The 27990-nt window shown below is 50.2% G+C and overlaps 1 protein-coding gene across 2 annotated transcripts; it reads left to right on the forward strand.

The window, feature by feature from the left end:
* Positions 1-27990, forward strand: grk4 (G protein-coupled receptor kinase 4). Of its 2 annotated transcripts, none has more exons than XM_068751279.1 (16): positions 1-221; positions 8819-8914; positions 12099-12211; positions 13125-13202; positions 13379-13479; positions 16513-16605; positions 16975-17038; positions 17154-17294; positions 19863-20053; positions 20802-20839; positions 21232-21321; positions 21454-21662; positions 22744-22881; positions 23427-23564; positions 23860-23991; positions 25151-27990. In XM_068751279.1, the coding sequence occupies exons 1-16, from the start codon at positions 170-172 to the stop codon at positions 25205-25207; spliced, it is 1731 nt and encodes a 576-aa protein (XP_068607380.1). In that variant the 5' UTR covers positions 1-169; the 3' UTR covers positions 25208-27990. The 2 variants fall into 2 exon arrangements, with proteins under 2 accessions (XP_068607380.1, XP_068607381.1); XM_068751280.1 differs by having other exon boundaries at positions 23860-24037; positions 25151-25180.

Genomic DNA, 27990 nt, shown 5'->3' on the forward strand with positions numbered 1-27990 from the left:
CTTTCCCGATGGAGAACAACGACGCGCACTTCTGAACTCCTGCTATGCGCCAGGTCCGCGTTCGCCCGGTGCGTGTGCAGGAGCCTCACCGTCGTCGGTGCGTTTGATCCAGCACCCCCCCCACGTCTTGTGAAATGTGTCGCGGCTGCTTCGGACTGACGTTCTGACAATGGAGATTGAAAATATCGTGGCCAACACGGTTCTCCTGAAGGCGAGAGAAGGTAAGCGCAGCCGACGCGCGGCGTCACGCCCGGGGGCCGGGGGGCCGGGGATCGGGGGCCGGGGGCCGGGGGCCGGGGACCGGGGATCGGGGATCGGGGATCGGGGACCGGGAGGGGGGGCGCCCGCGCGGCGCTTTGTCTCCGGGCAAACGTCTTAGAAGAAACCGCTCAACGAACGGCGCATGTATTTACCGGGCACGGTAACGCGAGGCCCGGCCGGCTAGAGATGCGCCACGCAGGGAGCGTTAGCCGCGCCGCGCCTCGGACGCGTCGAGGCTGTCGAGCGGGTTTCGTGGTTATTCGCAGTCCATGACGTCATAAGGTTTGCGGGTATGGCATCCACGTTGCGTGTTGATGAAATGCGGGTTACAAACATTGCTGCGCGGCGCGGTCCGACCCGCCGCTGCGTCGCCGCGTTTAAAGCCCAGTCCGGAATGTGAAGCGGCAGCGCGGCGTTATTTCACGCAGGAATGTGGCGCTGCGTGGCGCCCCCCCCCCCCCCCCCCCCCCCGAGGAGGGAGAATAGATGTTGTTATCGCTCCGTCATTTCCATCTGCGTTAATTCGTCTCCTCCCGTCCAATCGGAACAAGTCGATCCGTTCTCAGCCGCACAGAGCGGGATTTGCGTGACTCGATGCGCGCAACCGGAGCCCCCCCCCCCCCCTCCGGCGCGGGTTGCGTTACGCGCAGCCAGCGCTGCTGAGAAATGGACCGTTCCCAGTGCGGTGGATCCATTTCAGGGAAGACTTCCTTCCACCTGCTGTCAGGTCGTGTTCGGGGGGGGGGGGGGGGGGGGGGGGGGCTTCTTGGTCACTGATCGCACCTACAGGCTCCTCTGACGTCACAGATGTCTGTGGCCCATAAATGAGGAGGTTCCCCCTGCAGGCAGGACCTCCTAAAGGAGGGCGAGTTTGTTTGTCTGCTGGTGATGATCCGGGTCATCATCATCATCATCATCATCTCTTGGGTCTTCCTCATCGTCATCGTCCTCCTGCGTGACATCGAGCCACCAGCTGCACGGGCCGAGTTTGTCCTGCCGAAGTGACTTGAGCCAAGATATTAAGCCGGTCCTCTGTCCTTGCAGCGGAGACAGGAATTGATAACCAATTTCTCAGATTAATTGTGTGTATGTATGTGTGTGTGTGCGCGTGTGTGTGCGTGCGCGTCCCAGAACCCGACGCTTGCTGGACCTGAAACTTGAGCGTTTGGGCGTGAGCCATTCCTGGTATCCCCCCCCAGTTATTGCTGTGACCCCCCTGAGGATACACCGAGCAGTCTGGGAACGCCACAAACCAGCCTGCAGCCCGTGAGGGACTGCATGACCTTTAAGGTCATGCAGTCCCCACACCCGCCCCCACACCTTTAAGGTCATGCAGTCTAACATAAGCGTCTCGCCGCTCGGGTGCGACGCCGCGTCTGACGTCGGAGGTTTTTCTGACGCGGGATATCGATTCACAAAGTGAAACGCAAAGACGCCAACAACAAGAGGAGCGCTCAGAAACTGGTTTGTCCCGCAGACGCCACTGTTTACGATACCTGCTGTTGGCGGAACGTCCCATCGTGGCGGAGCAGATGGTGGCGTGATGTCTGCCCAGCGAAACGATGAAATGTCCCGCCTCCTTTACGTTGTCAAAGCTTTAGCGAATCAATGCTGGAAGTTTCCCTCCTTCAAAGGACGGCGAACCCCAAACTGAAACGGCGTGAGCGATTGCTACGGGGCGGTCCTCCTCGGAGATCCTCGGCTGTGCTCCTGCGTTGTTGCGTGGAAGCAGCGTGCACGTGACAGGAAGCCGTCTGTGTACAGTCTGTGGTCGCTTCGCGTCAGACGGATGTCAAATATCAACGCAACAGACAAAACTTGGTGGAAGGAAATTTGTAGCGAGTCTGAAACATTCCGATTCCGGCCTGTCGTCGCAGCCTTTGGGATTTTGTTTGTTTGTTTGTTTGTTTGTTAGCAGGGTGCGTGTTGTACCTTTTTAAAACGGGAGGGTGAGGTGTGGTAGAGGTGCAGCAGGCCCGCCTTGAACAGGGCGTGAAAGAGGAAGGAGCTAACAAGGCTAACGAGGCCGGCTCGCTCCGTATCGCATCCTCACACATTTCGATATTCAAGTGTTAAGAGGAACTGGATGTGAACGGCTTAGCCCCCACACCCCCCCCCACCTCTTCCTGGAATCACATTTCACTCCGTCTGCCTTTCATCATTCCGGAGGGAATGTTGAAAGTGAGGAAGCTTGGATTTTGTTAACTGGCTTCCAGCTTCTTCTCTTTTCTCTTTTTTTTTTCTTGCTGTATAACATTACAGATGTGCTGCTCTCTGCCCCCCCCCCCCCCCCCCCCCCAGGGTTTCCTGTGACGTTAGCTCGTGCAGCTTTATTAGGTTTGCGGCCATCGCTGAGCTAACACTTGTTGTCATCACTCTGGGGTGTTTCCTCCAGCTGGGGGCCGTAAAACACGTCGCTTTGCGACGGTCCCTTGATGTGGGGCCGATTTTACAGTTATTGTAGCCACAGACGGGTTGTGTGGAGCGCTCGGCTTTACTGGGTGACAACTGGGACGTTGATTTGCACGACTTCTTGGCAGGCTGACCGAGCATGAAGGGGCACTTTCTGATGCACTTTGTCGTCATCACGGACGTGGCGTTCCAGCTGTTAAAGGTTAAATGTGTCTTCCAGCGAGGGCCCAGATGTGTCGGCTGATGACGGCGCGGCCGAGCGTAGTCCTTATGGTGCAAATGAAAATCGGGTTTCTCTAAAAATAGTTTTGGGAGCATTAAAAAAGGTCCTCAATGCTCGATTGTTCAATTTGTCAACCCCACCTTCAAACTGGAAAAGCACTCCGAGAGCGCAGACGTCCCCCAAGCAGCTCAATCCCCTCCTAACCGGATCTACACCGTCCACATGGTGATCTGGATCAGCACCAGAACGTTCTAGATTGTTCTTGGTATCTTTATACACCAACCATGAAAAGTCAACGTGAATCATAGTTTATGTATTTTTAACTGATTCTTGAATCCATAAATGGGTTTAATGTTAAAATGTAATATTTATTCCTGACCTCATTCTGGATCAGAACCAGAATACATGTTTCATGATGGTTCATATCGGACCCCTTTATGACTGATTTTTGATAAGTGAATTGAATGCATATTTTACATGATGTGATTAAAAAAAAAGCCTCCATTATAAGTAAATGGGAAAATCCAGATTTTTTAAAAATAATTTAATGGGATCTAAATTAGCCCATCTCCAGATTTTTTCCCCCATCAATATCCATCCAGCAGTTTTTCCGTAATCCTGCTAACACCGTCGACAAAAGAACCTTCTTGGCGGACCTTGTCTCAAAGACAATCTTCAAGGCGTGAGGTGTTCACCTGCGTTGGCGTGCTCCTGCTCTTTCGACGCAGCTGACCCTTCATCTGAGAGACAGTCGGCGATGACGTCCGAAACGTTGACCTTCCGGTTCGTCCTCTCTGTAGCCAAAAAGAACTAACAAAGGCATAATAAGGGAAGGAAACGCTTTCTGCGGGGGAGGGGCGCCTGGAGAGGGCCGGTGGAAGCCGAGGGCAGCGTGTGATGGAGGTGAGTTGTGGGAGAGCGGAGCTGCCTGGTATTCACATGCCTCCCTCCCTCAGCTGATATTCTGAGTATACAGACGGATTACTTTATGCAAACATTTGGCTTTTGCTTCGACTCGGGCAACACGAGATACTCGCCGCTAATGTTTTCCTTATCGTGGGCCAATCACACGCCGTATGAGAGCGGTGATGGGAACGCGCCGGCCCATTCATCCATCATGCCCGGGCCCCATTGTGCTGCTGTGTGCGCACGCTCGTGTTACAATGGGCTCATATAGTCTGCGTGACCCGCTCTCATTTCCTACCATTTAAAGTGTTTTTTTTTTTTTTGGGAGGGCCCTGCAGCAGGTCCGGTCCAAACCCCCACCTGTGGGGGGCGGTGGGCTGGTACCGAATATCTTCTACCTGGGTAAACGTTTCTTTCTGTGTTTGGAAAGTTGGGAAAAATGCAACCGGTGCCAAAACGTCGTGGCTTCACTTTTTATCTGTTTCATGGAAAGAAAGAAGTCTTTCTCCTGATGACCGCCATGCTCCGGCGCCGCTCGCCGCTGTCTGTCCGTCAGCTGGTTTCTCCTGAGTGTCGGCGTGTTCATCAGATCGGTGAGCAGATTCCCCCCGCATGGACAGAAACAGAGAAAGGGTCACGGAGATGGCAGCGTGTCTGGTGGCAATCCCCCCCCCCCCCAGAGAAACCTGGGGAATCACAGGAGAAGTCGCCGCGTTAACTTCCAAGTTGTACTTTTGTCACGGCTTGTTTTAGCTTCTCACAGCGTGACGGTTTTATTCACGGGATCCAGGACGAGTCTCAGAACACGCGTTGGTTTCATTGTAGTGAAGGCGGATTTCAGTCCTTCAGGAATCTGAAGTATTTAATCATTTATTCTGTAAAATGTTTCTCCAAAGTTCAGCGTCTCAATTTGTTTCACATCTGAGTTGCTGAAGCGTTTTCTGGCTCAAATTCATTTTAGGAGGCTTTTTTTTAACACTACGGGACAAGAACACAAATTCTGTCCTGCGGGGAATTTATGAATAACTAGAAAAGCTGAGAGCACAAACCTCCGCCAAGCGGCTCGTTCCTAGATCCCTAACTGGATCTATGATCTGAATCATCAAAAGGCTCTAAATCGTTCTTGGTATCTTTATTCACCAACCCTGAAAAGTAAAAGTGAATCTGAGTTTATGTATTTGTATTTTTAACTGTTTTTTGAATCCGTAAATGGAGTTTTCAATGTTAAGATTTAATCTTTTTTTGCTGACTCCATTCTGGATCAGATCAAGATGAAATTCGGTGGTGAGATAGAGACCCCCACCCTACATGACTGCGTCAAATTCCATAAACATCGGTCACTAATCAACCGAGATACCGAGGGACAAATGTTGAAGCTCCATTGACTGCAATGTTCCGGAAAAATTCTGTTGCTAAAACTCAAACGAAACAACGGCGGTGGAAACTCGACCTCCTCGCCAGACGTAAGTCACGCATCCCCAATATCTTCGAGCTAATATCAGCAGATGCATCAAATCGACTTCCGCTGCTGATGCATGCAGATCTGACAGAAAGCGTTGAGACGCTGTAAAGCCACTGCGTCCAGAATGCATCATTAACGTGGGACGCTCTTCGGTAGGTTCCCGACCGGACCCTCGGTGGTTGCAGGAGCGGGCCGATGGGTGGGCGTTGACATGGCGTGACCTCCAGCCAGCCGCCTCCTGCTTGAGATGAAAGAAGGGAGGAAAGGGAGCACGGGGAGTGCAGCATATTTGGGATGGTGCCGGGCCGTGTTTTGGCCTCGCTGCGTAAACACGAGGATCTTGTGAAACCTGCAACTGATCACAGGGTGGAGAGACAGCGCCTGTGCATGCATCGACGGGACGAGCCCTCGCCCTCGCCTGCTTGATCTATTTTGTTTCCATGTCTCAGACTCCTTTCCTGAATACGTCGAACCGGTTGGACTTGAAAGTGCAGAAAGTGTCAAAATGCGCGTTATGCTGTAAATAAGGCTGTTATTGGCGTGGGAATTGGGCACGCCGGATAAAGGCAGGAGACGGCGACTGGGCGTGGCTTGATTTAAACATTTACATTTAGTCACGGGTGTGGCGCGCTTTCAACGGGCATTCAGTTGGCTTCCGAATTCTAGCATGGAAATCCTAAATAAAAGGAAGACCTGATCCTCGACGGAGAGGATGGAAGGAGAGACGTTCCTCCAAGTGTTTCACAATAAAAGCCTTGGGCCTGGAGAGCTTTAATTTGAAAGGGTGCGGGACACTTGTTGTTGCAACAGGAAGGAAGTGACCCCCCATGTCCCCTCATGGGTTCTGGTTGATATCAGACGCATGATGGTGCAGATTCTTTTATTCTGGCCGTGGTCATCCTTAAATCAATTGTATTGATCGTCAGTTTGCACTGAAGGTTTATTTTTCATGAACGGATGAACGCCAGCGATGTTCGGAGGTTCTTTACCCGGACTATTAAGCCGCTCCTCAGAACCAGAACCCAATCATCGCTGACGGCCGTTCAGCCGGGGGCGTACAATGAAAAACCAGACTGCACTAACCTGGTGGCGCTGCGTTGGTCCCAATCCCAGATTGTCCCTTGGTGCGGTCACTTCATTACGATGGGTTAGCTTCATCAATAGCATTTGGGATTGGGCCTCAATGGGCTATCCCTGCTAACTAGCATTAGCACATTGCTAGCCCCTGACAAATCCTGGTTTACATAAAACTAAACCAGTTTAATCTCACGCCACAAAACGCTAACCAGCTGCTGATCATCCACGTGAAGCAGATGGCGACTCGTTTGATCCCGCCGCTGCAGCAAAGGAACTGAATCCGGTCTTCGCCACTCGGGCGCAGGCCTGTCCCGACATCCTGCGTGATGATCTCAGCACCGGCCACGAACGAGCCAAGCTGCTGTGGAGTCGCTGTTTATGGAGGGCCCCGTTCTCTTGGGGGGGGGGGGGGGGGGGGGGGGGAGAAGCGAAGTTAAATAAATACTTGCTCCATCCTGTCTGCATTAAGGGCCTGCACGCAGGGCTTTGACGTCAGAGTGACATTAAACAGGGCGGGGTGGCTCAGCCAGATCCACACGTGCACTCGCTTCCACAGCCATGGATTTCTCTTCTTGTTGAATTCTCTATTTTTCCACCCTCATCTGTCGTTCTAATAATATCTACATTCTACTTTTTAATTCATATATTGTGTACTGTATAATACATTTATTATATATATTAAAAAAAAATTCTCCTGTCATGTTATTGTCAGTAAATGCACTTTACAACTTTGTTAAAATTCACCTTTTCCTTTTCCGGTGAGGGGAAACAGTATTTGGGAACATGCGTGCATGAATTCATCTTTCCGCGCATGCGTGTGTGTGTGTGTGTGTGTGTGTGTGCGCGGCCTGCAGCAAAAAACAGGTTTGGCAACACCTCCGACCTGACACCAGTGTGATCTTCATTAGCGTCAACATGTAGCTGCTCATACAGGTGCGACATCCAACAGGATTGTGCACCTTTTTTTTGGGGGGGGGGGGGGATGTGTGTTGCCTATCCAAATACACAATGCTCACGTTCACCATAGCAACCACCCCCCAGGTGTGCCTCACCGTCGGATCAGAGGCAGGGTTTTCCTATCTAACCAGAGCCTGAACTGACGCTTTCTTTGTGTCTTTTTTTGCGTGCAGCGATGCGCTTTAGGGTTCGGCATCCTTTGGGTTTCAAAGATTCTGATTCTGCTTTCCCGGTTCTCACAGGTCTGGTTTCAGGTTCTCTCAGGGGGTGGGGTCCGATCAGGCCTCACGCTTATGTCACAGGAGAAAAATGTATTTGTACGAGCCGCCGCCATCATGAATAGCTCATTTATATGTTTGTGCGACCGTGAACGGTCGCCGATCTGTGGATGTTTGCGTTTCACACGGTTCACGGTGATTTGGTCGAGTCCAACGGGCTGAGAATAAGACTAATGTTGCTCCAGCCTTGTTAGATGGGCTCGTTGTCGACCGGCAATAACTGGACCGAATAAAGCCTCGTTTTAAATACAAAGTCCAGCAAAATATAAAAAAGGAATGGACTGAAGGAATGGACTAATCCGCCTTGGCGTCCATCCCGCCGCGTCTTCGTGCTGCCGGTTCTGTTCACGGTCAGCTGAGTGAGCAGGTGAACCTGCAGCTGGACGGCGACCCCCCCCAGGTAGCCGCAGAATGCTGCTGCTTCACCCCAGGATGGTAGTCGGTGTGTCTAGAAGACCCTCACACTGGAATGTGTGTGTGTGTGTGTGTGTGAGTAATGATCGTTTGAAGCTGTCCATTCCTCACCACATGTTCCGTCCAGATGAACCAGCTGCCTCTGGTCACCGCAAGGTCATCACGGTTTTACGCGCGCACACACGGATGAACGTCATCACGGTTTTACACGCACACACACACACACACGGATGAACGTCATCACGGTTTTACACGCACACACACACACGGATGAACGTCATCACGGTTTTACACGCACACACACGGATTAACGTCATCACGGTTTTACACGCACATGCACGGATGAACGTCATCACGGTTTTACACGCACACACGGATGAACGTCATCACGGTTTTACACGCACACACACACACACGGATGAACGTCATCACGGTTTTACACGCACACACACGGATGAACGTCATCACGGTTTTACACGCACACACACACACACGGATGAACTTCATCACGGTTTTACACACACACAAACACACACGGATGAACGTCATTACGGTTTTACACGCACATGCACACACACACGGATGAACGTCATCACGGTTTTACGCACACGGATGAACGTCATCACGGTTTTACACGCACACACACACACACGGATGAACGTCATCACGGTTTTACACACGCACACGCACACACACGGATGAACGTCATCACGGTTTTACGTGCACACACGCGCGCTTGCACGCGCACACACGCTCGGTTGAACGTGTTCTCGTTCTTGTGTTTGCACCTTCGCCCGCTGGGCTGATCCGAGTCTTTCTGTGTCTCAGGTGGAGGAGGGAAGAGGAACGGGCGCAGTAAGAAATGGAAGGAGATGCTGAAGCTCCCCCACATCAGCCAGTGTGAGGAGCTCCGCCGTGCCATCGGTAAGACTCTGGGAGTGTGAGAGGCAGAGAGATGGCGTGCCATGCTGCGTCGGCGGGGTGGGTCCGCCTGCGGGAGGAAGTTCAGATTGGACTTCCTTCCTGTTTCTACCCGTCTCCACCCGCTGTTACAGGCAGGGGACAGGAAACGGTGTGGATCTGTGTGAGTTTCTGACTTGGGGAATCCTTCTGCATCGGCGCTTTCTTAATTTGAGTATCTGAACAGCCCCCCCGCCGGTTCTCTCTCTGTGGCCCAGACAAGTGCTCTACTCCTGGGCTACATTATCACCTCACCCCCACCCACCCACCGGGGTTCTCTGAATGCCACAGCACTCCATGTGTGTGTGTGTGCGTCACAGCTATCTCTGCCAGATATCGCAGTGTTACCCTCCCCCACATGCTCTCCCTCCCACTTTTCTGTCTCCATGCATCCCCCCTCCCTCCATCCATATCTCTCTCTCTCTCTCCCTCCCTCTTTCCACCACTTCAGAGCAACATGAGAGCGACAGGAGAGTGAAAAACACAAACGGAGAGGGGGGGGGGGGGCGCTTTGACAATGGAAGGAAAGATCTGCAGAGGACGGCAGAGAAACGACGGGAGACGTAGATGCGAAACACGCCGTCAGATTCGTTCCATGTTGCTTTAAGCTCATCTCATTTCCATAAACGTGGCGGCATACAGCGCTGATATTTCCTGCCCAAAAACGGCGCTTAAATGCCACACGTTCCTGTGCCTCCGATACGGAACGCTGTTTGAACCACGACTCCTCCGGGGAGGGTGAAAACGGGCTCGCACCGATGCGTGTGCGCACACGCAGACTGTTGCGTCACTTCCATATCGCGCCGCTCCGGATCAAAACAATCCCCGTTGCCTACTGAGACACACAAACGTGCAGGCCGGCACACACACCTGTGTGCAGGGGGGTGCACGCCCAGCGAAGGCCCAGCCGATAGCAGCGCCGGTCTGTTGTGTCTCGATGTCAGCCATTCGACCTTCGCCTTGACAAGCGTGCAGCGCTTCTAGGACGCCTCGATGACGTTATATGGGCTGAAGCCGGTCTGTCTGCCCCCCCCAACGGTCGCCCATGTTCACCTCTCTTCTGGTAGACATCCAATGCATGCACTGCATGCACATCTGTCAAACACGCTGGCACTTGTCTGCGTTGGGACGGCCGTTGGTCGTGTCGAATCCACAGTCTGGGCCGAGATGGGAGTTGAACTGAAGTTCTAATTGCAGCCTGCTCGTCGAGGCTTGTCGACGCTTTACGATTTTCCCACCGTTCTTTTCCCTGACGCATTTTCTGTGACACCTTGGCATCTTGTGAGCTCTCACCCCCCCCCCTCTCACGTCTCACTTTCACAGGTTTTTCTTTCTTCCTTTTAATTCTCTGGAAAGTGATCTCTCACGCAAATAGGATTTAAAAAGCAAATCCTTATTTTACTGCAGTGTCAAAATTAAAACAAGTTAATCAAAGAAAAGGGGAAGTTAAAGAAGAATAGTTCCTATGTTGACATTTGGACTTAAACGCGTGGCTATAAGCGGGGGGGGGGGGGGGACACTAAACTTTGTTAGGATTGGTCTAACTTGTGTTCACACGCCTGTTGCTATACGGGGACGAGAATCATCTTAACCCCCCCCGCCCAACCAAAGCCTAAAATTCTGTTTGTGACCAGCCGAGGGATCGTTTTGGAGTCGGATGCTTCGGTTACGTAAAAAAAAAACCCAAACGGCTTCCAGAACCTTACACAACATTTTGATTATTGCACAAACTTGCAGTGTGTCACCCCCCAGAGATTCGTGCTGTGATTCAGCGGAGGGCGGGATGCTCGGGATTCTGAAGTGGCAGGAAACACGAGCCGCTAACATAAACCTCCCTGAAGTCCTCGCTGCGAAAACCTGTTTCCGAGCGAGGCGCTGAAACCTCATCGCCGTTGCACCGTGTTTGGATCGCACACAACGGCACGGAGAACCGGACTCTGTCTAAACTAAATCGGCAGATTAGCTTGGCTCTGTGGCGACCTACGCTGCGTTCAAGGCCCGTCGGAAATTGTGAAAATCCAAGTTGATTTGAACTCGAGGTGCGTTTGGATGCTTGGCTCGGGGACTAAAGTAATTGACTTTGAGGTGCGATGCATTGGCATCGTTAGCATAGGACTAGGTGCTAATACTTAAAAGCAGGCTTCCACCACCGTGGCGGCGTGAAAGGGGATTTCTTCTTCAGATTGAAAACATCCCACTTGAAAGGGAAGCAATAAAAACACATCTGGAGTCTGTGCGCTCGCCAGCGGGATTGCTGTGAGGGCAGCGAGGGGAATGCTGCGTTGAAATCCACCCATCGCTCCACCGCCCCTCCTCACAAGCGTGTTTGTGTGTGTGTGTGTGTGTGTTTGTTTTTGTTTACCTTGTGTGTGTCCAAGCTGTCAAACAGTGATGAAACACGTCCTGAGTCGTCTTCCTCATTTGGTACCGGAGGAAATATGACTCAAATGGACACCATGAAGTCCTAATGGGCCCGGGCCAGCAGCGTGGGATGCGCGCACACACACACACACGCACACACGTATACAAACTGAAACACAATGCGTTGTGTTTTTAGCGTTTGTCGCTGTGCATGAAGAGATGAGGTTGAAGCTGCGGCCGCCGCCGCCGCTCACTTCCAATCCCCGGGTACGAGCTTTCATCTTGTCGGGAAGCTCAGATGATTTAGGATTAGGATTTAGTTCTATTCTCTCACTTCTCTGGTTTGAAGTGATGAAAACATTTACTTTGTAGCATTTAGCTACTCCAGCTAAAAGCTATTGGGAAGAGATCCTAGTATTACCTTTTTGTGAAATGTCTATTTAGCACACACTTTCAAAGACGGTAGGATAAATATGTTTTGACGGTAACCGCGGCGATGAGGATTCCGACTTGCCTCCGCTCCTGGTGTTTTAACGAGCCGTGGGTCGCACCAGGTAACACGAAACGCCGCCCCAGCAGTTTACGGACTCGCGTTCCCTTCTTCGTTCGTGCTTCGGCTGCTTCGGTGAGAGCTGCACTATAAAAAATAAAACGTACATGATCATTTCAGGTAGAACTACTTTGCACAGGGTCTTGACACAATTTTGAAACGCCTGCCTTTCTAGCGTAATGACATTCCTGTCTGTGTGTCAACCCCCCCCTTTGTCCCCCCTTTGTCCCCCCTCAGACAGGGACTACACCAGTCTGTGTGAGAAGCAGCCCATCGGACGGCTGCTGTTCCGTCAGTACTGTGACACCAGGCCGGAGCTGAAGCGCTGCATCGAGTTCATGGATGACGTGGTAAGACCCCCAGTGTCCCGCTCACACGCTTTGACTCGCCCGTCCTCTCCTCGCTGTCCCAACCTCACTCGGTTTGTCTCCCCTTGGTTTGAATCGGGGCCCTTCAGAGCGAGGACAAGCAGAGGAAATTTCGTTGCTTGGTCCCTTGCCTGCTCTTGGCAGGAACGTGGGGCGGTGGGTGTAGGGGGTGGCGGGGTGATTAGTGACTTAGACAGGCTGTCAGAGGGGACTCCTCCCCTTCCTCTGTTCACTCCTCCGTGAAGTCAAGCCCACGTCACGAGCAGGTCCCCTGGGTGAGCGAGCAAACACGGGCTGGGGCTTGTCTCTCGGCTCCTGGAGGTATGCGAGAAAGGAAAATGGGGGGGATCGGGCTTGCACATCGAGAGGCCACAGAGTGCACTAGTGTGTTCCAAGCAATGGCGGCGGACGCACGGATAAATCCAAACATGCAATGAGTAGCATTCAGCGCCCGGCATGCGGGGCTAGTTGCTACTGGCTGCGTGTACACACTCCTCCATCCCGTTCCTCTCCTCCAGGCTTGTTTTCCATCACAACACACGGTCGAATCAGTCGAGCGCAACCCTCTCCCTGCCGACGGCCATGTTTGACCAAAAACACAATCTGTGCTGGTGCGACGGGGTGAAAACCGGGACCTGGCGGGTGACAGATGTAGCAGCAAACGTGTGAAGACGAACACGGACGCTTGCTTTCTGCGTTGACGAAGACGAGGCGTGCCGCCACCAGGAGCCTCCTCATCTGCTCATTTCTTCCCCTCGTTGGTCCACCTAGCTTTCCCCCCTCTCCTCCCCCCATCCCATCCTGACGTTCTGCCCCATGGTGCCCTTCTCCCTCGCCTTATTTGGAGAGATAGGACGATGTCCTGCAGTGTTTGACTTGTGCTCTCCTCCTTCAGGCCATGTACCAGCTCGCTCCTGATGAGAAGAGGAGGGACTGCGGACTGAATGTTTTAGACACATACTTCAACAACGGGGTACGGCGCTGCTCCAAACGCAAACCCGTCCAATATGGACGCAACCGAGTCATTTTAACATGATATTTTCCATATTTACAATCGGTCAAAGCGGATCGGCCCGGATCGGTTTGTCAGCCGGGACCGTCTCCGCCCGCGATGCTCACTAATCTGTCCCGTCCTCCGTTTCCCTCCAGTCGGCAGCCCATCTGCCAGACATTCCCCAGGATGTGGTCGGCGTGTGCCGGGAGAGGCTGGAGCAAAGTCCGTGCAAGGAGCTTTTCAACGACTGCACCAAGTGAGTATCTCGTCCCCTCGTCGGGCGTATCGGACGCTTTTACGGCCTCCGCGGCCGCGATCTCACGCCACTTCTCCCACAATAGCCATCTGTTCGTGAAAGGCGTCTCTGTCGGAGGCGGGCGCACTGTTGTTTGTGTTTTTATTTGTGTTTGGGGCTTCTGGTCCGGTTGCGGCGGCCCCTTCAGTGTGTGTTTGCAGGCGGCGTGCACCGCTGCAGCCTCTCGCTATTGATAATGAGGCAGCTGGCACCTGGACGTGACACACAGACTCACAGACACACCGGAGGTGAATGAAAGAGAGGAGCGAGTATCCGGATTGGCTGGCACGAAAACAACAGCCACCTCAGTGTCCCATTCACACACACTCAGACACACACACACACACACACTTGCAGGTGTTTTTGCTTCCTGCTCTGAGCCCAGAGAAGCAAACAGACCGCGGATTATTACCCCGCCTCAGTGCAACGCTGTGTCGGGTATGTCCCGCGCCGCGCCGCGCACCGATTGGTCGGCTGAAGGCCTGTTAAAGGACACTGGTTGTCCTCAATTTAACCAGAATTGAGATTGTGACACGAGGACAGCAACTCGTTGTGCGCTTTAAATAGACATTTTCATGCAGCCTGATGCGACTTCATCTATGTTTATTATTTATTATAAAGTGACGCTGGGGGGGGCTTTGCAGCATGTGAGCCACGCCCTTCGCCATACAGAAGCTACAAAAACATCAGTGAAAGATTAAATATTGATGTGATATATTTATACCAATAGTATTGTGCAACCCCCTCATGATATCGGTCCAGGCGAGCGCCGGGCTGGAGCGCGAACCTTAAAGCCACACATGCGTGCGTCTGGTTGGGAAGACGCTGCGACCGGCAAGTGATTTACCGGAGCTTCCCTTGTGGGAAAACCGGAATCTTGTAGAAAGAATGAGGAATGTTGTGTTCTACTCCCACTTGGACGGAGCGTGTGGAGCTGTTCGGGTTTGTGGAGCTTCTAAGATGGATCCAAATCAGACATGGATTTATCAACGATATCAGAAGCCTGTGGAGAGAGCAGAGGAAAAGAACTGTTGCCCAATCGACATCCTCTCCGTCCAAACTCCCAACCGGACTGAAAATACAGTGAGCTAGGATGGAGGAAAACGGAACGACGGACGCTTGTTTGTGGAGGCAGCAGCAGCGACTGGATCCTCTCACTCCTTCCACGATCCATTGTGAAATGTGAATTTTCCTCAATATTCCCATATGTAATTCTGACCCGGAGATTGTCTGGGTTTTTTTCCTCGGCCTGAAGGAAAGCATGATGCTGCACATGGAAACACGGCATGTTACGTAATACCCTTCCGTGTTTGTGGATCACGCACTTTCGTGGATTGCCAGGCTCGACAAAGGTCATTTGTATTTTCCTCTCCGTCCAGCTCCCTTCATGTGTGAAACAAAAGTCATGCTGCAGGAGGCTGAGGCTCGGATCCAGGCCAGGCTCAGCTCGGATCCTACCTCTCTGGGTCCTCTTCGACAAAGGGTCTGTGACCAGAGACCGGGACACGTCCCAGCTAGATCCAGTTAGCCAATCGGGCCTGAGTTTGAGTCAGAACTGGCCGTCCTGCAGATTGTGTTGAAGCTGTGTTTCTGTCTTTGAAGTTCCGAGACAGAGCAAGGACAGCCCTGGTGAAATAGACCGATTCGCCATGCCATGATGACATAACTCGCTATTCTTTTACGCAGCAGAGAGAGAGAGAGAGCGAGAGAAAGAGAGAGCTCTGCTTGTGGAAATTCTCGCTGCTCAAGCCTTTTGCCGAGAGCAGCCTCCCCGGGGCTGCTGCTGACCACAGGCAGCTTTTCTCTTCCTGCTCAGTAATGAAGTAACGATGAAGTAATTTAAGAATTTGGTCAAGGAAAAATCTCCTCGCCAAATATGAGCATCTCCTCAGCGGTTGGGTGGCAGTGGAAGGATGTGCTGTAACTTTGGTATTCAGTGGCGTGTTGATGGCTGGCAGGGGGTGTTTCCCTCACACTGGTGAGACACTGGTGAGCTGCTCACCAGTGTCTCACCAGTGTGAGGGAAAGGACACGAATATAATAACAGTAAGTTCTATTTTTGCTGCTTGTTTCCTGGCGTTTTAACGTTCCATGAACTGACTTTTAATTTATTTCTCCTCCTCTACTTGCTTTAATTTTCTTGCACGCACGTCACCGTGAGGTTTATTTTTTTATTTTTTTTGGTGTGTGTGCTAATGACACACCCCAAACACAGCGTGAAACGTCCTCAAATCAGATGAGCCCTCCTCCCAGCTCACCTTGGCAGTGTTATTTTTGTGTGCAGTCGTTACAGAGAGCAAGGACGGCAGATATCCGAGACGCTCCGATCACCGTTGGCTTTGCTGACCTGCGTTATGTTCACCACAGCCGCGAGGGGACTCGTCTCGGTGCGGCTCGGCTCCTATCTGTTTGACACAACAGTCCTAAACGGGACATTTTGTTTGAGTTCAACAGCGTCCGCAGTCAAAGCAGCGTAAAGGGAAGTTGAGCGGCGAGGCTGGCGGGGTCGCGTTCTTACGGTGGAGCGACCGTGACGTTCGCTCAGGAGGCCGTGACCTTTCGTGACGCCCTCCTTTCAAAGGCCTCTGTTTTTGTCTCGCAGCGGGCGCCGACCTCGATCCTCCGACCACCGGTGGGAGCTTCGACTGTTTTTCGCGCGTGTGCCTGACCGATGAGATGAGATTAGACGCTCCGCTCGACCTCGGGCTCAGATGAAACCCGTTTTCCCCGCGGTGCATCTGCATTGTGCTGCAGCGCCTTGACACGCAGACATGCACGCGCATGCGACTTGAGAGTACAGCTGCATGAAGAAGGATGCGTTTGCTGTCATTGTAAAGGTTGGAAGATCTTTTCTTGGAGACACGGGCCTGCCGTCTGCTCGTCTGTCTGCAGGATTTTGAGTTTTTAATCCCACGTGTGCTAATTTTTTTTTGGTGCATCTTCATCGTGTTTGTTATTAAACGATCACCCAGCCTCTTCCTCCCTCCCCTACAGAATTGTCCGTGATTATCTGAGTGGGGCTCCATTTTCCTCCTACCAGGAATCCATGTACTTCTCTCGTTTTCTGCAGTGGAAATGGTTGGAGAGGTGAGTCGTGGCTGCAGATCACCCGCTCCTTTGCTTTGCATCAAAATGACACGTGAGCCGTCGTTGTTCAGGGTTGCGTCAGCTGTTGTTGTTTGGATGAATCATTATCAATAGAGGAAGGAAGCAGAGACAATCAAGTAAATCATTAATGAAGCTAAGAATTATGACCAGGGAGGAGTGCTCGTGCTAAATAAAATATACAGTGAGATAAGCTTTAGATGGGCGGTGCCAGTCAGTGCGTCTAAATAATTGATGATACTTGGCTTAATGGAGTTGGGTAAAAAACAACAGTGGATTAATAATATATTAGCATTATCCTGTCTGCAACGTCGCATTTCCTGACATCTTTTCTTCTGTCCATCCCTGCAGGCAACCAGTAACCAAAAATACCTTCAGACATTATAGAGTACTAGGAAAAGGTGGATTTGGCGAGGTGAGTTTAGCTGCAACCCAGAGTTCTGCTACTTATCAGTAATGTTGGGTAGAGAAAGCTACCGTCTTTGTGTGTGTTTGTGTGTGATCATGCTTCTTCTCCCGCTGCTCTTCAGGTTTGTGCCTGCCAAGTACGTGCCACCGGTAAGATGTACGCCTGTAAAAAGCTGGAAAAGAAGCGAGTGAAGAAACGAAAAGGTGAAGCAATGGCACTAAACGAAAAACGCATTTTAGAAAAAGTTAACAGTAGTTTTGTAGTAAGTACTACCTTTTTCTTATTCAACCTTTCAACAGAAATGTTGTGTCTGTCTGTCTGTCTGTCTGTCTGTCTGTCTGTGCGTGTGTGTGTGTGTGAGAGTGTTGTTTGTCATGGCTTCAGGATCCTGCAAAAGAAATTGCTTGGCATGTTTGCGAAGGGGGTCGATCAGCTGTCAGACGGTTGCTGCTTGTTTAATGACGTCAGCCCGGTAGAAGAGCTCGTGAGTCGCAGCGTGAAGGAATCTGCTGAACTAAAAAACTAGAACCCAGAAGTGGGCCATCAAGCAGGCGAGTTTGGCCAATCAGCTGGCGGCGTAGCCGTGCAGACATGCCAAGCTTGATTTCATTTGGAGCATTCTGCAAACCGGAAGTTGTCTGAATGTTTTCTAAAATGTGATTACAGTCTATTTTTCAATGTTTCAATTGTTTGTATTTTTATGCATTTGAATGTGATGGGGGGGCTGGGGGGGGGGCTTTCCTATTATGATCCCACATGTTTTTATATCTGTTATTGTGTTAGAACCTGAATGCCACAATTAACAGAGCGCTTTTTGTCGGTTAAGAGAGTTACAGTAAATGCAAATTCCTTTACTTGTAGAAAGAAAAGGCCTCGGGGGGGGCAAACAAATAGTTTGGATAGGATTTGGAATGAATCCGGAATGCACGTCATATCTAGAGCATGAGCATGAAATTTTAAAAACATGCTGGAAGGGCTGTTGAGGAAGCCCAAATGCAACGACAGCCAATCAGAGTCCACCTCAGGGTGCCGCTGACTCTTCCACCCGCAGCAACGCGAGCACCAAAACGCCAACGCATAAAAACGGAAGCAGTAAAGTTGGAGATTAAAAATTAGATTAACGCAATAAAAAAAAAACATTACGCTCTAAATATGACTGAAATTAATTAATCGCAAATTAACGCGATAATTTGACGCCCCTGGTTTAAAACGAAAGCAAAGCGGGGGGGCGTCCATACTTTCCAAAGACGAGGTCTCACTCTTTGAATTGTGCAGCTCATTGTGATTCTCAGTCGATGGCCACCATGTGCCCCGTTTTAAAAGGCAACACCCTCGCGGAGTTTCACCCCCCCCCCCCCCATCATCACAGTACTGAAGGCCTACATGATGCATTATGGGTAATTTATTTCTATTGAATGTGTGTGAAATGCACACTAAATAAGACTTGTATTAACATTTCATTGATACAATACGAGTAATTCGCTTGAGTCCATGTCTTCCTTTTGCATAATCCTGGGGGGGGGGGTCTCTTTCTGCCATGAACACTTGCGTTTTAATTCCGCTTGCCTACGCGTGTCGCCGTCGGAAGAAACCAATGACGTATGCCTCCCTCCATTACGTCTGTGCGTAGAAAACCTCCTCAGGTGCTCCGGCAGGAAAATAAAAACGCAGCTTTGGCTCGGCGTCACGTCTGTAAAAAAAAAAAAAAGATTCTTCCAAGAACGAGGAAATTACAGCAAGCGCTCCATTAGCATTCTTGGAACATGGCTAGGAGCAGCTGGAGGGACGGGCTTGGTGTGTTGTGTACATACTGTAGGACAAGGTGTTCTACTGTTTGTACAGAACCTCTGCATTGATCTGTGGTGCAGCCAGCTGGGCTGGAAGAGGCGGAGCCTCTTTCTGAAGCCCAGGGCAGCGTTTGAGGCGCCCTACACGCCGGATCAGTCTGCGTCTGATGCGACATGAGGCATGTTGCGTGTCCTTGTTTTGCATGAGTCACGCTACAAGCATGTTGCGTATGTGTACACATGCATGGCTTCCTTTATTTTTTTACAGATCCTCAGACTTGCAGCTCTTGTCACCTGAGATTTGCACATGATTCTGTCTGTATGTGTTCATTCTCTGTGCTGCCGGCGGATCTGATGACTCCTCGTGTGCCTCTCTACTTACAAGAACAGCTCTGTTGCCTGGCAACACTGGCCAAACAGCAATAGCGAGGAGAAGAGTCGAGGGCTCTCTGAAATCCCTCATTTGTGTCTCTCTCTGCTCTTCCTTACCGTCTCCATCCCTCCAGCGTACAGTTCAGGAGGAAGGGGGGGGGGGGGGGGGGGTGTGTCCACGACGTTCTGCTGTGGATGAGACAGGGCTGTCTCTGCGCTAACCCTTTTAAAAACAGTTGCTAAATCGCTCATCCTGTGTGATGCGTCTGTATAAACGTTAGCCCCGCCCCGTCTTGTCGAACGTCTCTGACTGCACGCTCTGGAGCAGATGGGATTCCTCCCGATGGCAGCAACATCCTCCTTGTACACACACTCATATCCTGGGTGTCGCTGACCCACGGGGGGGGGGGGGTAAAGGGAAGAAATGTGAGGCGATGAGTGGAGAAGCAGCCGTTGGTGTTTGAGCGTCTTCGTTCTGTGTACGTTTGAGATGAATAATTGTAACGTATTAAAATGAAATGAAACAATCATGAACCGCCAGCCACCCCATCTCTTACCACTGCTCTTTCCTCTTCTCCCCCCCCCCCCCCCCCCTTTTCTACGTACGCTACACCTTGCCCACTTCCTCGCCTCCCCTGTTACCACTCCCCAATATTTGCCTCCCTCTTCAGGTTAGTCTAGCATATGCCTATGAGACCAAGGATGCTCTGTGCCTGGTGCTGACCATAATGAATGGCGGCGATTTAAAGTTTCACATCTACAACATGGGCAATTCAGGCTTTGAAGAGCAGAGGGCCATCTTCTACGCCGCCGAGATCTGCTGCGGCCTGGAGGACCTGCACCGAGAGCGGATAGTCTACAGGTCAGGTCACATGGGAGGCAGGTGTAGATGGGAGTGTTAGCAGATGATGGAGGTGCAGCAGATTTGGCGTCTCCGACCACGACGTAAGCTGCTCCCTTCGCTGAAGGAAATGTGCAGAGTACAAAGGTTAAGTGCAGTATCTGCTGTGTGATCCTATCAGTACTCGTTCTACTGCATTTTCTTTAAATTCCTGCAGTTATTGATAGAAAAACACAAAGCAGGTTTTATCAGATGCTGCGGCTTTGCAGTGCAGATTTGTGTAACTTTTTTTTGGGGTGATCTGAAAGGAGCTTTCTTAAAATACATTTGGGTGAAAAAACACACACTTATGCTTGTCTACTGTTAGTGACTTTTGTGATGGTGCAGAAAAATGTAGAGAATAATTGAGCCAATTAAGACTAAATCAGCATAAGTGAGGATGTTGATTTAAATGAAAAGGGTTCTTAACGTATCCCTGACGACGCACGAGTCATTAAGATTTATTGCGACGCAGAGAAAAGGAATATTGATCGGCACAATAATATTATGCATGATAATAAATGAAGCAAATAAAGAGGTGTGCAGATAAGCCATCTATTCAGCCACATGAAAGGTTGCATAGGCCAAAGAGCAGAACGCACAAGCTCTGAAAGTCAAATGTCAACATGAGGTCAAGAAAGGATGCAGGGTTTCCGTTTGTTTTATTCTTGGAGGCTCAATACTCAACAGAATGACTCCCTCACGACTTCTTTTTTTTTTCTCCTCGCAGGGACTTGAAACCTGAAAACATTCTTTTGGATGATCGCGGTATGTTGACATTTTTTAAATACTTCCCCGTTAGTCTAAGCCGGGCTGGGCTGCTAATAGGAGGGGATTTATTTGACTGTCCTTGCTTTAATGTTGCCGGTAGCTCAGGATCTCATCTTTCGCAGGATGACAAGTCATCCGACTTCTTCACATCACAAGCTCTGCTCTGAGTCACACTCTTTATCATGCATCCTCTGTAACAGGGTCTTATCTTCAAATAGAGGAATCTCCTCAATCCTCCCGGCTTCTCTTTCTCCCGTCGTCAGAGCAGTTTGAACTCGTTACTGTCGCACGCGGATATGCAGGAAACAAAATGTATTCCTCTGCTAGCCGCTGAAAACGCTGTGTGGTCTCGGTTAGGTAATGAATCTGTGGTTCCTGTTCCGGTTTAGGACACATCCGTATCTCAGACCTGGGTCTTGCCGTTCAAATCCCCGAAGGAGAGACGATACGAGGGCGAGTGGGCACGGTCGGATACATGGGTAAGAATCTGGGAATACCCTGCTCTTCATCCTTTCTGGGTTGAGCCTTTTGCTGCCACCAGATTCCCTGTGAACTTCTTTAACTTGTCCATTGCGATTTGACTCCGATTATAATCCCCCCCCCCCCCCCAGCTCCCGAGGTAATCCAGAACGAGAGCTACACCATCAGCCCGGACTGGTGGGGGCTGGGCTGCCTGATCTTCGAGATGATACAGGGCCAATCGCCTTTTCGCAAGCGCAAGGAGCGCGTCAAGCGGGAGGAGGTGGACAGACGAGTGCGTGAGGACCAGGAAGAGTATTCTGATAAGTTCTCAGAGGAGGCGATGGACATCTGCAGACAGGTGAGGGAACACGGACAAGGTTGTGTGATGGAGGAGGGCGGGAACGGGAGGTGTGAGCTGGGAAAGCACTCGTTCGTGGACTGCTTGAAGATTGCGTGCTAGAAATGGGAATCATTCTTGCTCAGATAGCAGCCATCCGGTTTTTTGGGGATATGTTTCTGTCCTGTTCCGGGTTGTGGGGAGTTGATCCCAGCATGCATGGGGAGGCAGTCCAAGATAAATCGTACTTCGGCGTGCATTTTATCCAGTGACCCGATGAAGGCCAAAGTCCTGCTGCTCGTATCCTGGAAACATTTCTGACTCTTAGCTGCAAAATGTCCCCGTGTCTTCATGACCCTTTATCAATATAACATTTGACATAAAGAGACGACATTAATGAGATCCGTGGATTGTTTCACTCCCCGTCTGTCATCGTCTCCTCCACACTTGTGGAGGAGAAAGTCAGAGCTGCTTTTGAGCAGGGGGGGGTTGGATTTTCTGTGTGACGCAGTGGAACATTCTGACCCGAGGTTCAGCAAATTCAAAGATTCTCCAGGGAGAGGAGGAGGAGGAGGAGGAGGAGGGGGGGTGGTGGTGGGAAGAAAGAGTTCAGCAGGAACTGGATGTAAAGTAGGCGCGTGTTGAGACGAGACGAGACCCAGGTGAAGCAGCGTGCCGACGGTGAAGCTCATGACACGGTTGGCTTGGAGTGATGTAACCGGGCAGCGATCCTCATTCTGGTGCCGTTCTGTGGGTGGCGTGGTGCTAATGGGATCCAGAAGCTAAATCTGCCCCCCCCCCCACGCCGCTGTGCATGCATTCACGCTGGTCTCATTAGGTTACGTGGCGTCAGACATGTCAAGTCCCGATGATTAAGTGCGGCGCTGGCGTTCGTGGTGGATGCGTTGAAGCTTAGGGATTTGGTAATAAAGCTGTCGGGACCGATCCAGCGTCTCGTCCGCACACGAGGTGCGTGTTTGGATCGAGACAGAAAACCTGCTTTAAAGAGCGAGAGTGAGGCTGGAGTAAATTAAGGCCGTCATTCATGCGGCGGCAAAACCGCCTGATCCGACGTTTAAACCGTTTCCCTCCTCTTCCTCAGCTCCTGACTAAGGACCCCAAGGAGCGCCTGGGCTGCCAGGGTCGAGGGGCGGCGGAGGTCAAGCAGCATCCCATCTTCAGAAACATCAACTTCAAGCGGCTGGAGGCCAACATGCTGGACCCCCCCTTCAGCCCTGATGTAAGAGCAAACGCAGGAACACGCTGTCGAAACAGACGTGCAGAAGATCAGCACACAGGAAATACCATTGTCACAAGTAAACAAGCGCATCCAGTATAAACGAGTTATGATGGCGAGCGGTGGCGGTGAGGAAGCAGGCGTGGGATCTCATCGCCGCCGCCGCCCGTGAGCCCAAGCTCACTGACGAAATGGAGGGCACGCTTTCTGCAGCAGCCGAAGTGGCGGGAGCTTTTTAATGGCTGCGGCCGTATTGGAAAGCTCGGGTGTGAATGTGTGCGGCGCGGGAGGCACGCCGACCGCCGCCTCGCCTGCACCACCGTACTTCAGCGTTTATTGGATTTATACGCCTGCAATAACGAAGCTGTTCAGTCATCCAATTTTCTACGTCATAAATGACTCGAGTGAGGGAGAGGATAAATCGGTACCGTCGCTGAAAGTAGATGGCGTTATCTGCGTTTCTATTTTGGGTCAGTCGGGGCCCCCGCAGAGGGAACGCAAGCAGCAGAACGTCCTGAGGCGTAAACGGTCTGTTTTCTCCCCCGCAGCCCCGGGCCGTGTACTGCAAAGACGTCCTGGACATCGAGCAGTTCTCCACTGTCAAAGGCGTCAACCTTGACCCCACGGATGACGACTTTTACCACAAGTTTGTCACAGGCAGTGTCTCCATCCCCTGGCAGAACGAGGTACTGCAGGCTCAGGCCTCCGAGATGACGTGATCATTCACGCCCACAGCAGCTACTGTATATGGCACCAATACCTTGATTGAGTAATGCGAAGGATCAATCAATGTCTTGCTTTTAAATGTAAATGTACTGTCATGAGAGCGACGCAAATGACATCGTCGGTGTGGGGGGGCGGGGCTTCACACCCACGGCCGCTCCCTCCATCCATACTCCAGCCTTTTAGTAGATCCAGACTCTGAAAGGAGTGAAAGGATGTGAGGATCAATAACCACAATAAGTCTCCCGTCCTTTGTAGATGATCGAGATGGAGTGCTTCAAAGAAATCAACGTCTACGAGACAGACGGGACGCTGTGCTCGGACCTGGACGTGAACCGGCCGAACCCGCCACCAAAGAGAGGCTTCTTCTACCGCCTCTTCAGAAGAGAGGCAAGTGCTAGCGCTGCGCCAAATGTCCGAGGGGGTGGGGGCTAAGGTACTTGCTCGCTTCCTTCTTTCCTTCCTTCCTTTTTTCCCTTGGCCTTGTCCAAACTCAACACGGGAAGACTTCGCCCATGTGAAATGTGTTGGTTCCAGTTATGTCATTCCCTGTTGAAGTTGGTTCGGAAAAGGTCTTTACCCCCCCCCCCCCCCCCCTTTGGTAATGATCCCTTTGACTGTTCTTGTCTGTGCTCCTCGGAAGCACCAACATCAGGACTTCCTCTGTTTAGATCTACTGATGCATCGGCGATCTAAGAAATGACTCTCAACCATTTTCTGCGGCCATTTAATCCTTCCTTGGATTCGAGGGAGTAACTGCCTCTGGGGACGGGGTGGGCCTCTCTTCCTATCAAGATCCTTCTTCTTGTCCGACAGTTTTATAGTTTCATTTTTGACCTTCGTGTTATTATGTCCAGTGAAAAACTGCTGAAACTTTACGATCTGAGTCGCCCACATTGACGAACATGCAATCAGCGACGAGCTTTACGGGCAGCAGCGAGTTCTTTCAATTGTTTTTTTGTTTTTCGCCTGAAGTTTTCTCTCTTTTGGCTACACGCATCCTATTAGTGGAGGATCTTCAGTCTGTATTTGACCTGCAGACTCTGTCATTAACACTGCTTGTTTTTCCCAAAACATTTATTTGAAGACAGACCAGGTAGCTCTTTGCAGGAAGAACCCAACATGATCAAGTCTCGAGGCACAGAATCAGTAGAGGCAGTCCTTGGATAATTAAACATATTTGCATATTTGTTATGCTTCTATTATTATTGAATTGCATGACATGATAACCGATTCGATCACAGATTCTCCTTCAGCAGGACCGGGTGATTCTTGAAGGTTGGATCTGAACATCACACCTTAAGTCAGCCGAAAGGGATGATTTAGAAAGTCCTCTTTGACGTTAACATCCCGTAATAGTGCTTTTTAACTCAACTGTTGATGTGTGACCTTCACATCGGTGGCGCCCACCAGCCAGTCAGAACCGAAGCGACCCGGAGGGACGTCCAGCTGATTCAGATTCAACCTCGAGGAGTTCTGCTCCACGTGAAATGATGTAGAGAAAGGTTCCCGTTTGAATGACCTCTCCTTCCTTTTGGCTCCTCCCTAGGTCTGTTTTAAGAGCAGTTACAGCGACGACGAAATGGAAGAGCCCTCGCGACTTTAAACCACTCCCTCCCTCCACCCCCCCCCCCCCCCTCGCCACTGAACTTCACTACAAACTCCAACCGAGCGTAAATCTTAGGAACTCAGTGAATGTCGACCTGTATTTATGAGCTGTATTAAAAGTGTATTATAATTAAAGAAAAAAATGTGAGGTTAAAGATTTTGTACATTTGTACTTGAATTTATGTCTAGATGTATATTTTCACTAAAGGTTGTATTGTACAAAAAGCCATAAAAGTACCACTTGAATGCATACATGACCTTTTTTTTTTTCCTGTTCATTGTCTTTTGGAATGAGTATGGATAATGTATGTTGGGGAGGGTTTTTTTTCCAGAAGCACAGTACCAGTAGTCCTTTTGATTTTTCTCAATGTACCAGAAGCCCTTGTTGCATGTCTGTCATTGATTTGGCCACGGTGACTCATAGTTGGCACGTCAGACCAGCCCGGCCCGAAAGGAACCCTTAGCCTTCGCTCCCTCCAAGGCTCAGCTAGATATGAATAAAGCGCATCAATCCAAATGATGTGGGGGGGTGAATCCAGTCTAAATTTAGTTTTTGGATGCCATGCTGCTAAAGCCTTCCCTGAGCTTCTCAGATCTGCACCTGCCCCTTTTGATTTAATTCTCTTTGGAAACCATAATCCACATCCTTCCGCCGGCCCGGAGGACTGGCCGGCACGTGTAGTAAAACATGACGGGCGGAGACGGCATGGACTTCTGAAAGTATTGTGTGTCACAAAAGTCTTTTTTTTTTTTTTTTTTACAATAACAGTATTAAAGAAGCTTTTTTCCCAAGCATAACCGGAGATTATAGAGCTTTTTAAAGATTTCTCACCCGCAAGTTGCTCAGAATGTTAATTTCGGATACCAGAGTCCTCTGGGAGCACAGCTATCAAGTAGAAGTCTCACAATCCATGATTTAGTCATCTTTTTCTGAAGCTATGTGGCCTTTTTTTTCCTGATGTGTGCATTTGAATACAAAGTGATTTCTCACAGGGATTGAAATCCAAGTATTCTTGTTTGCCACTCAAATACAATAAAGCTGTACTCTCGCTAACATGGAGATTGGACCTGCAGCTGATGGAGCGCTTCATCTAGATAACGGATTGTCCTAAGCTCCCTGGCTTGCCTGTCGGCCTCTGGCCTTGGCGCCTGTCGGCCACACATCCTGCAGACAGGCCCCCAGTTGGATCCCTCTTGTCGGCCCTTCCAACTACGCGGATCATTAAATGCATATTCTTAGATTTCCCTTTTTTTTTTCTAACCATGGAATCAATTTTCACTCTTTTTGTTCTGGGATTGCAGGGGCATTTGAATTTTTTAAAACTTTTTTTTAACTCCCCACTTCCTGTTTTAATGCTGTGAAGACCCAATCTGGAAATGTTGTGTGTATAAAATGGTATGCATTGAAATACAATAATTGAGAATGACTTTGGGACATGACTGTCTCTCAGTTAAGTTACAAACTCAAGACTGCTGACGTTTCATACGGTACGCAGATGAAGCCCCCCCGGCCGAGCCCTTCCTGGGAGGGTTGGCTTGTTCTTTTTTTTTTATCTCCTGTTGCACATTCCACTATCAAAAATCAGGAATATGACACGTGCATCTGGCTTGTTGCTGGCTTATTGTCGTTTTCTTCTTTTTTCTGGTGCCCTTGACCATTTCTCTTGCCTATGTAGATTTTAGCCTCAAAAACCTTGTAAATTAGACTATGTATTTCTGACCTGTAACTAAGCTCTAACACATTCACTGGCTGTCACGGGGAAACTGTCTTTCGCCCACGTCGCTGTCATTCTCGAAGCTTGACTCTGATACCATCCGTATAGCAGCTCTGTCTCTTTTCATTGCACTATGGCGTGTTTTGACAATGACTATAGGAAGTGTCTAACGTTTTTGTAATGATACCAAAAGCAGCAGCCCGCTTGTAAATCCAACTCGTTCAGCTCTTTACTGAAGAAAGGTCGTCAGCCTTTATAGTGCGTGCCAATTTCAGACTTCATTTCTGACATCCTGCCTTTATTTCAACCTCGTTCTCATTCCGTCCATTCTGAGAGAAATTCCTTCACATAAAGGAACCTTAACAGCTCAACAGTTTTTGAATGTCCGCACTAAGTGCATTGTAATTGCCTGTTTAACAAGAAATACATATGTTTTATTACTCAAGCATGTATTGGTTTGTAATACTTCAGGTTCCTTGTATATGTAAATGATGACCTTCTAGTGCCAACATATCTCACTGGCATCTGAGGACAACTTTATAAATGGCAAGGTGACCATCCAAGTTGGCCCTGTTTGAATACGTGACTGGCATTCCTCCTCTCCGGCCTTCGTCCGAGGTGGTGATGGTGATGGTGAATCTCGCACTAAAAACTGTGATGCGCTCGCCAGTGACGTCTTGGAGCGAGCGATCCTCCGTCCCTTGACGTCACTTGAGTTTAATTTTGGGATAACCACCAATGGATGACGTATTCCAGGAAGGCACACCACGCTGTCTGCGCGTGTCAGATAACAGGAGTAACATTTTCTAGGAAAGGAGGAATGAAAATAAGCATCACTAGTCTTCAAACAGGGTCTGGGACTTAGTGATTCTTTTTTTTTTGTATCTGTACAGTCATGTTGTTCAACCACTGCAGTCATTGTTAATTCTTGTACAAGTTGTATCACTGGTTGTTGTACCATAGCTGACATTTGTAATTATAAAATAATACACTGCCATTTGTATAAAATGGTCACGTCTTGACTTATTTGTGTCCTAATGATTGGTTGTTGTGGAAGGATGTTGCG

The sequence above is a fragment of the Brachionichthys hirsutus genome, chromosome 17 (genome assembly GCF_040956055.1).
Source record: "Brachionichthys hirsutus isolate HB-005 chromosome 17, CSIRO-AGI_Bhir_v1, whole genome shotgun sequence".
Classification (NCBI taxonomy): Eukaryota; Metazoa; Chordata; class Actinopteri; order Lophiiformes; family Brachionichthyidae; genus Brachionichthys; species Brachionichthys hirsutus.

Bases quoted from the DNA above. Each gene is read 5' to 3' on its own strand.
- grk4 (XM_068751279.1), top strand. From the start codon at position 170: ATGGAGATTGAAAATATCGTGGCCAACACGGTTCTCCTGAAGGCGAGA. The intron at 13,480-16,512 runs GTGAGTATCTCG...CCTCCCCTACAG, and splicing joins CTTTTCAACGACTGCACCAA to AATTGTCCGTGATTATCTGA. The intron at 22,882-23,426 runs GTAAGAGCAAAC...TCTCCCCCGCAG, and splicing joins ACCCCCCCTTCAGCCCTGAT to CCCCGGGCCGTGTACTGCAA.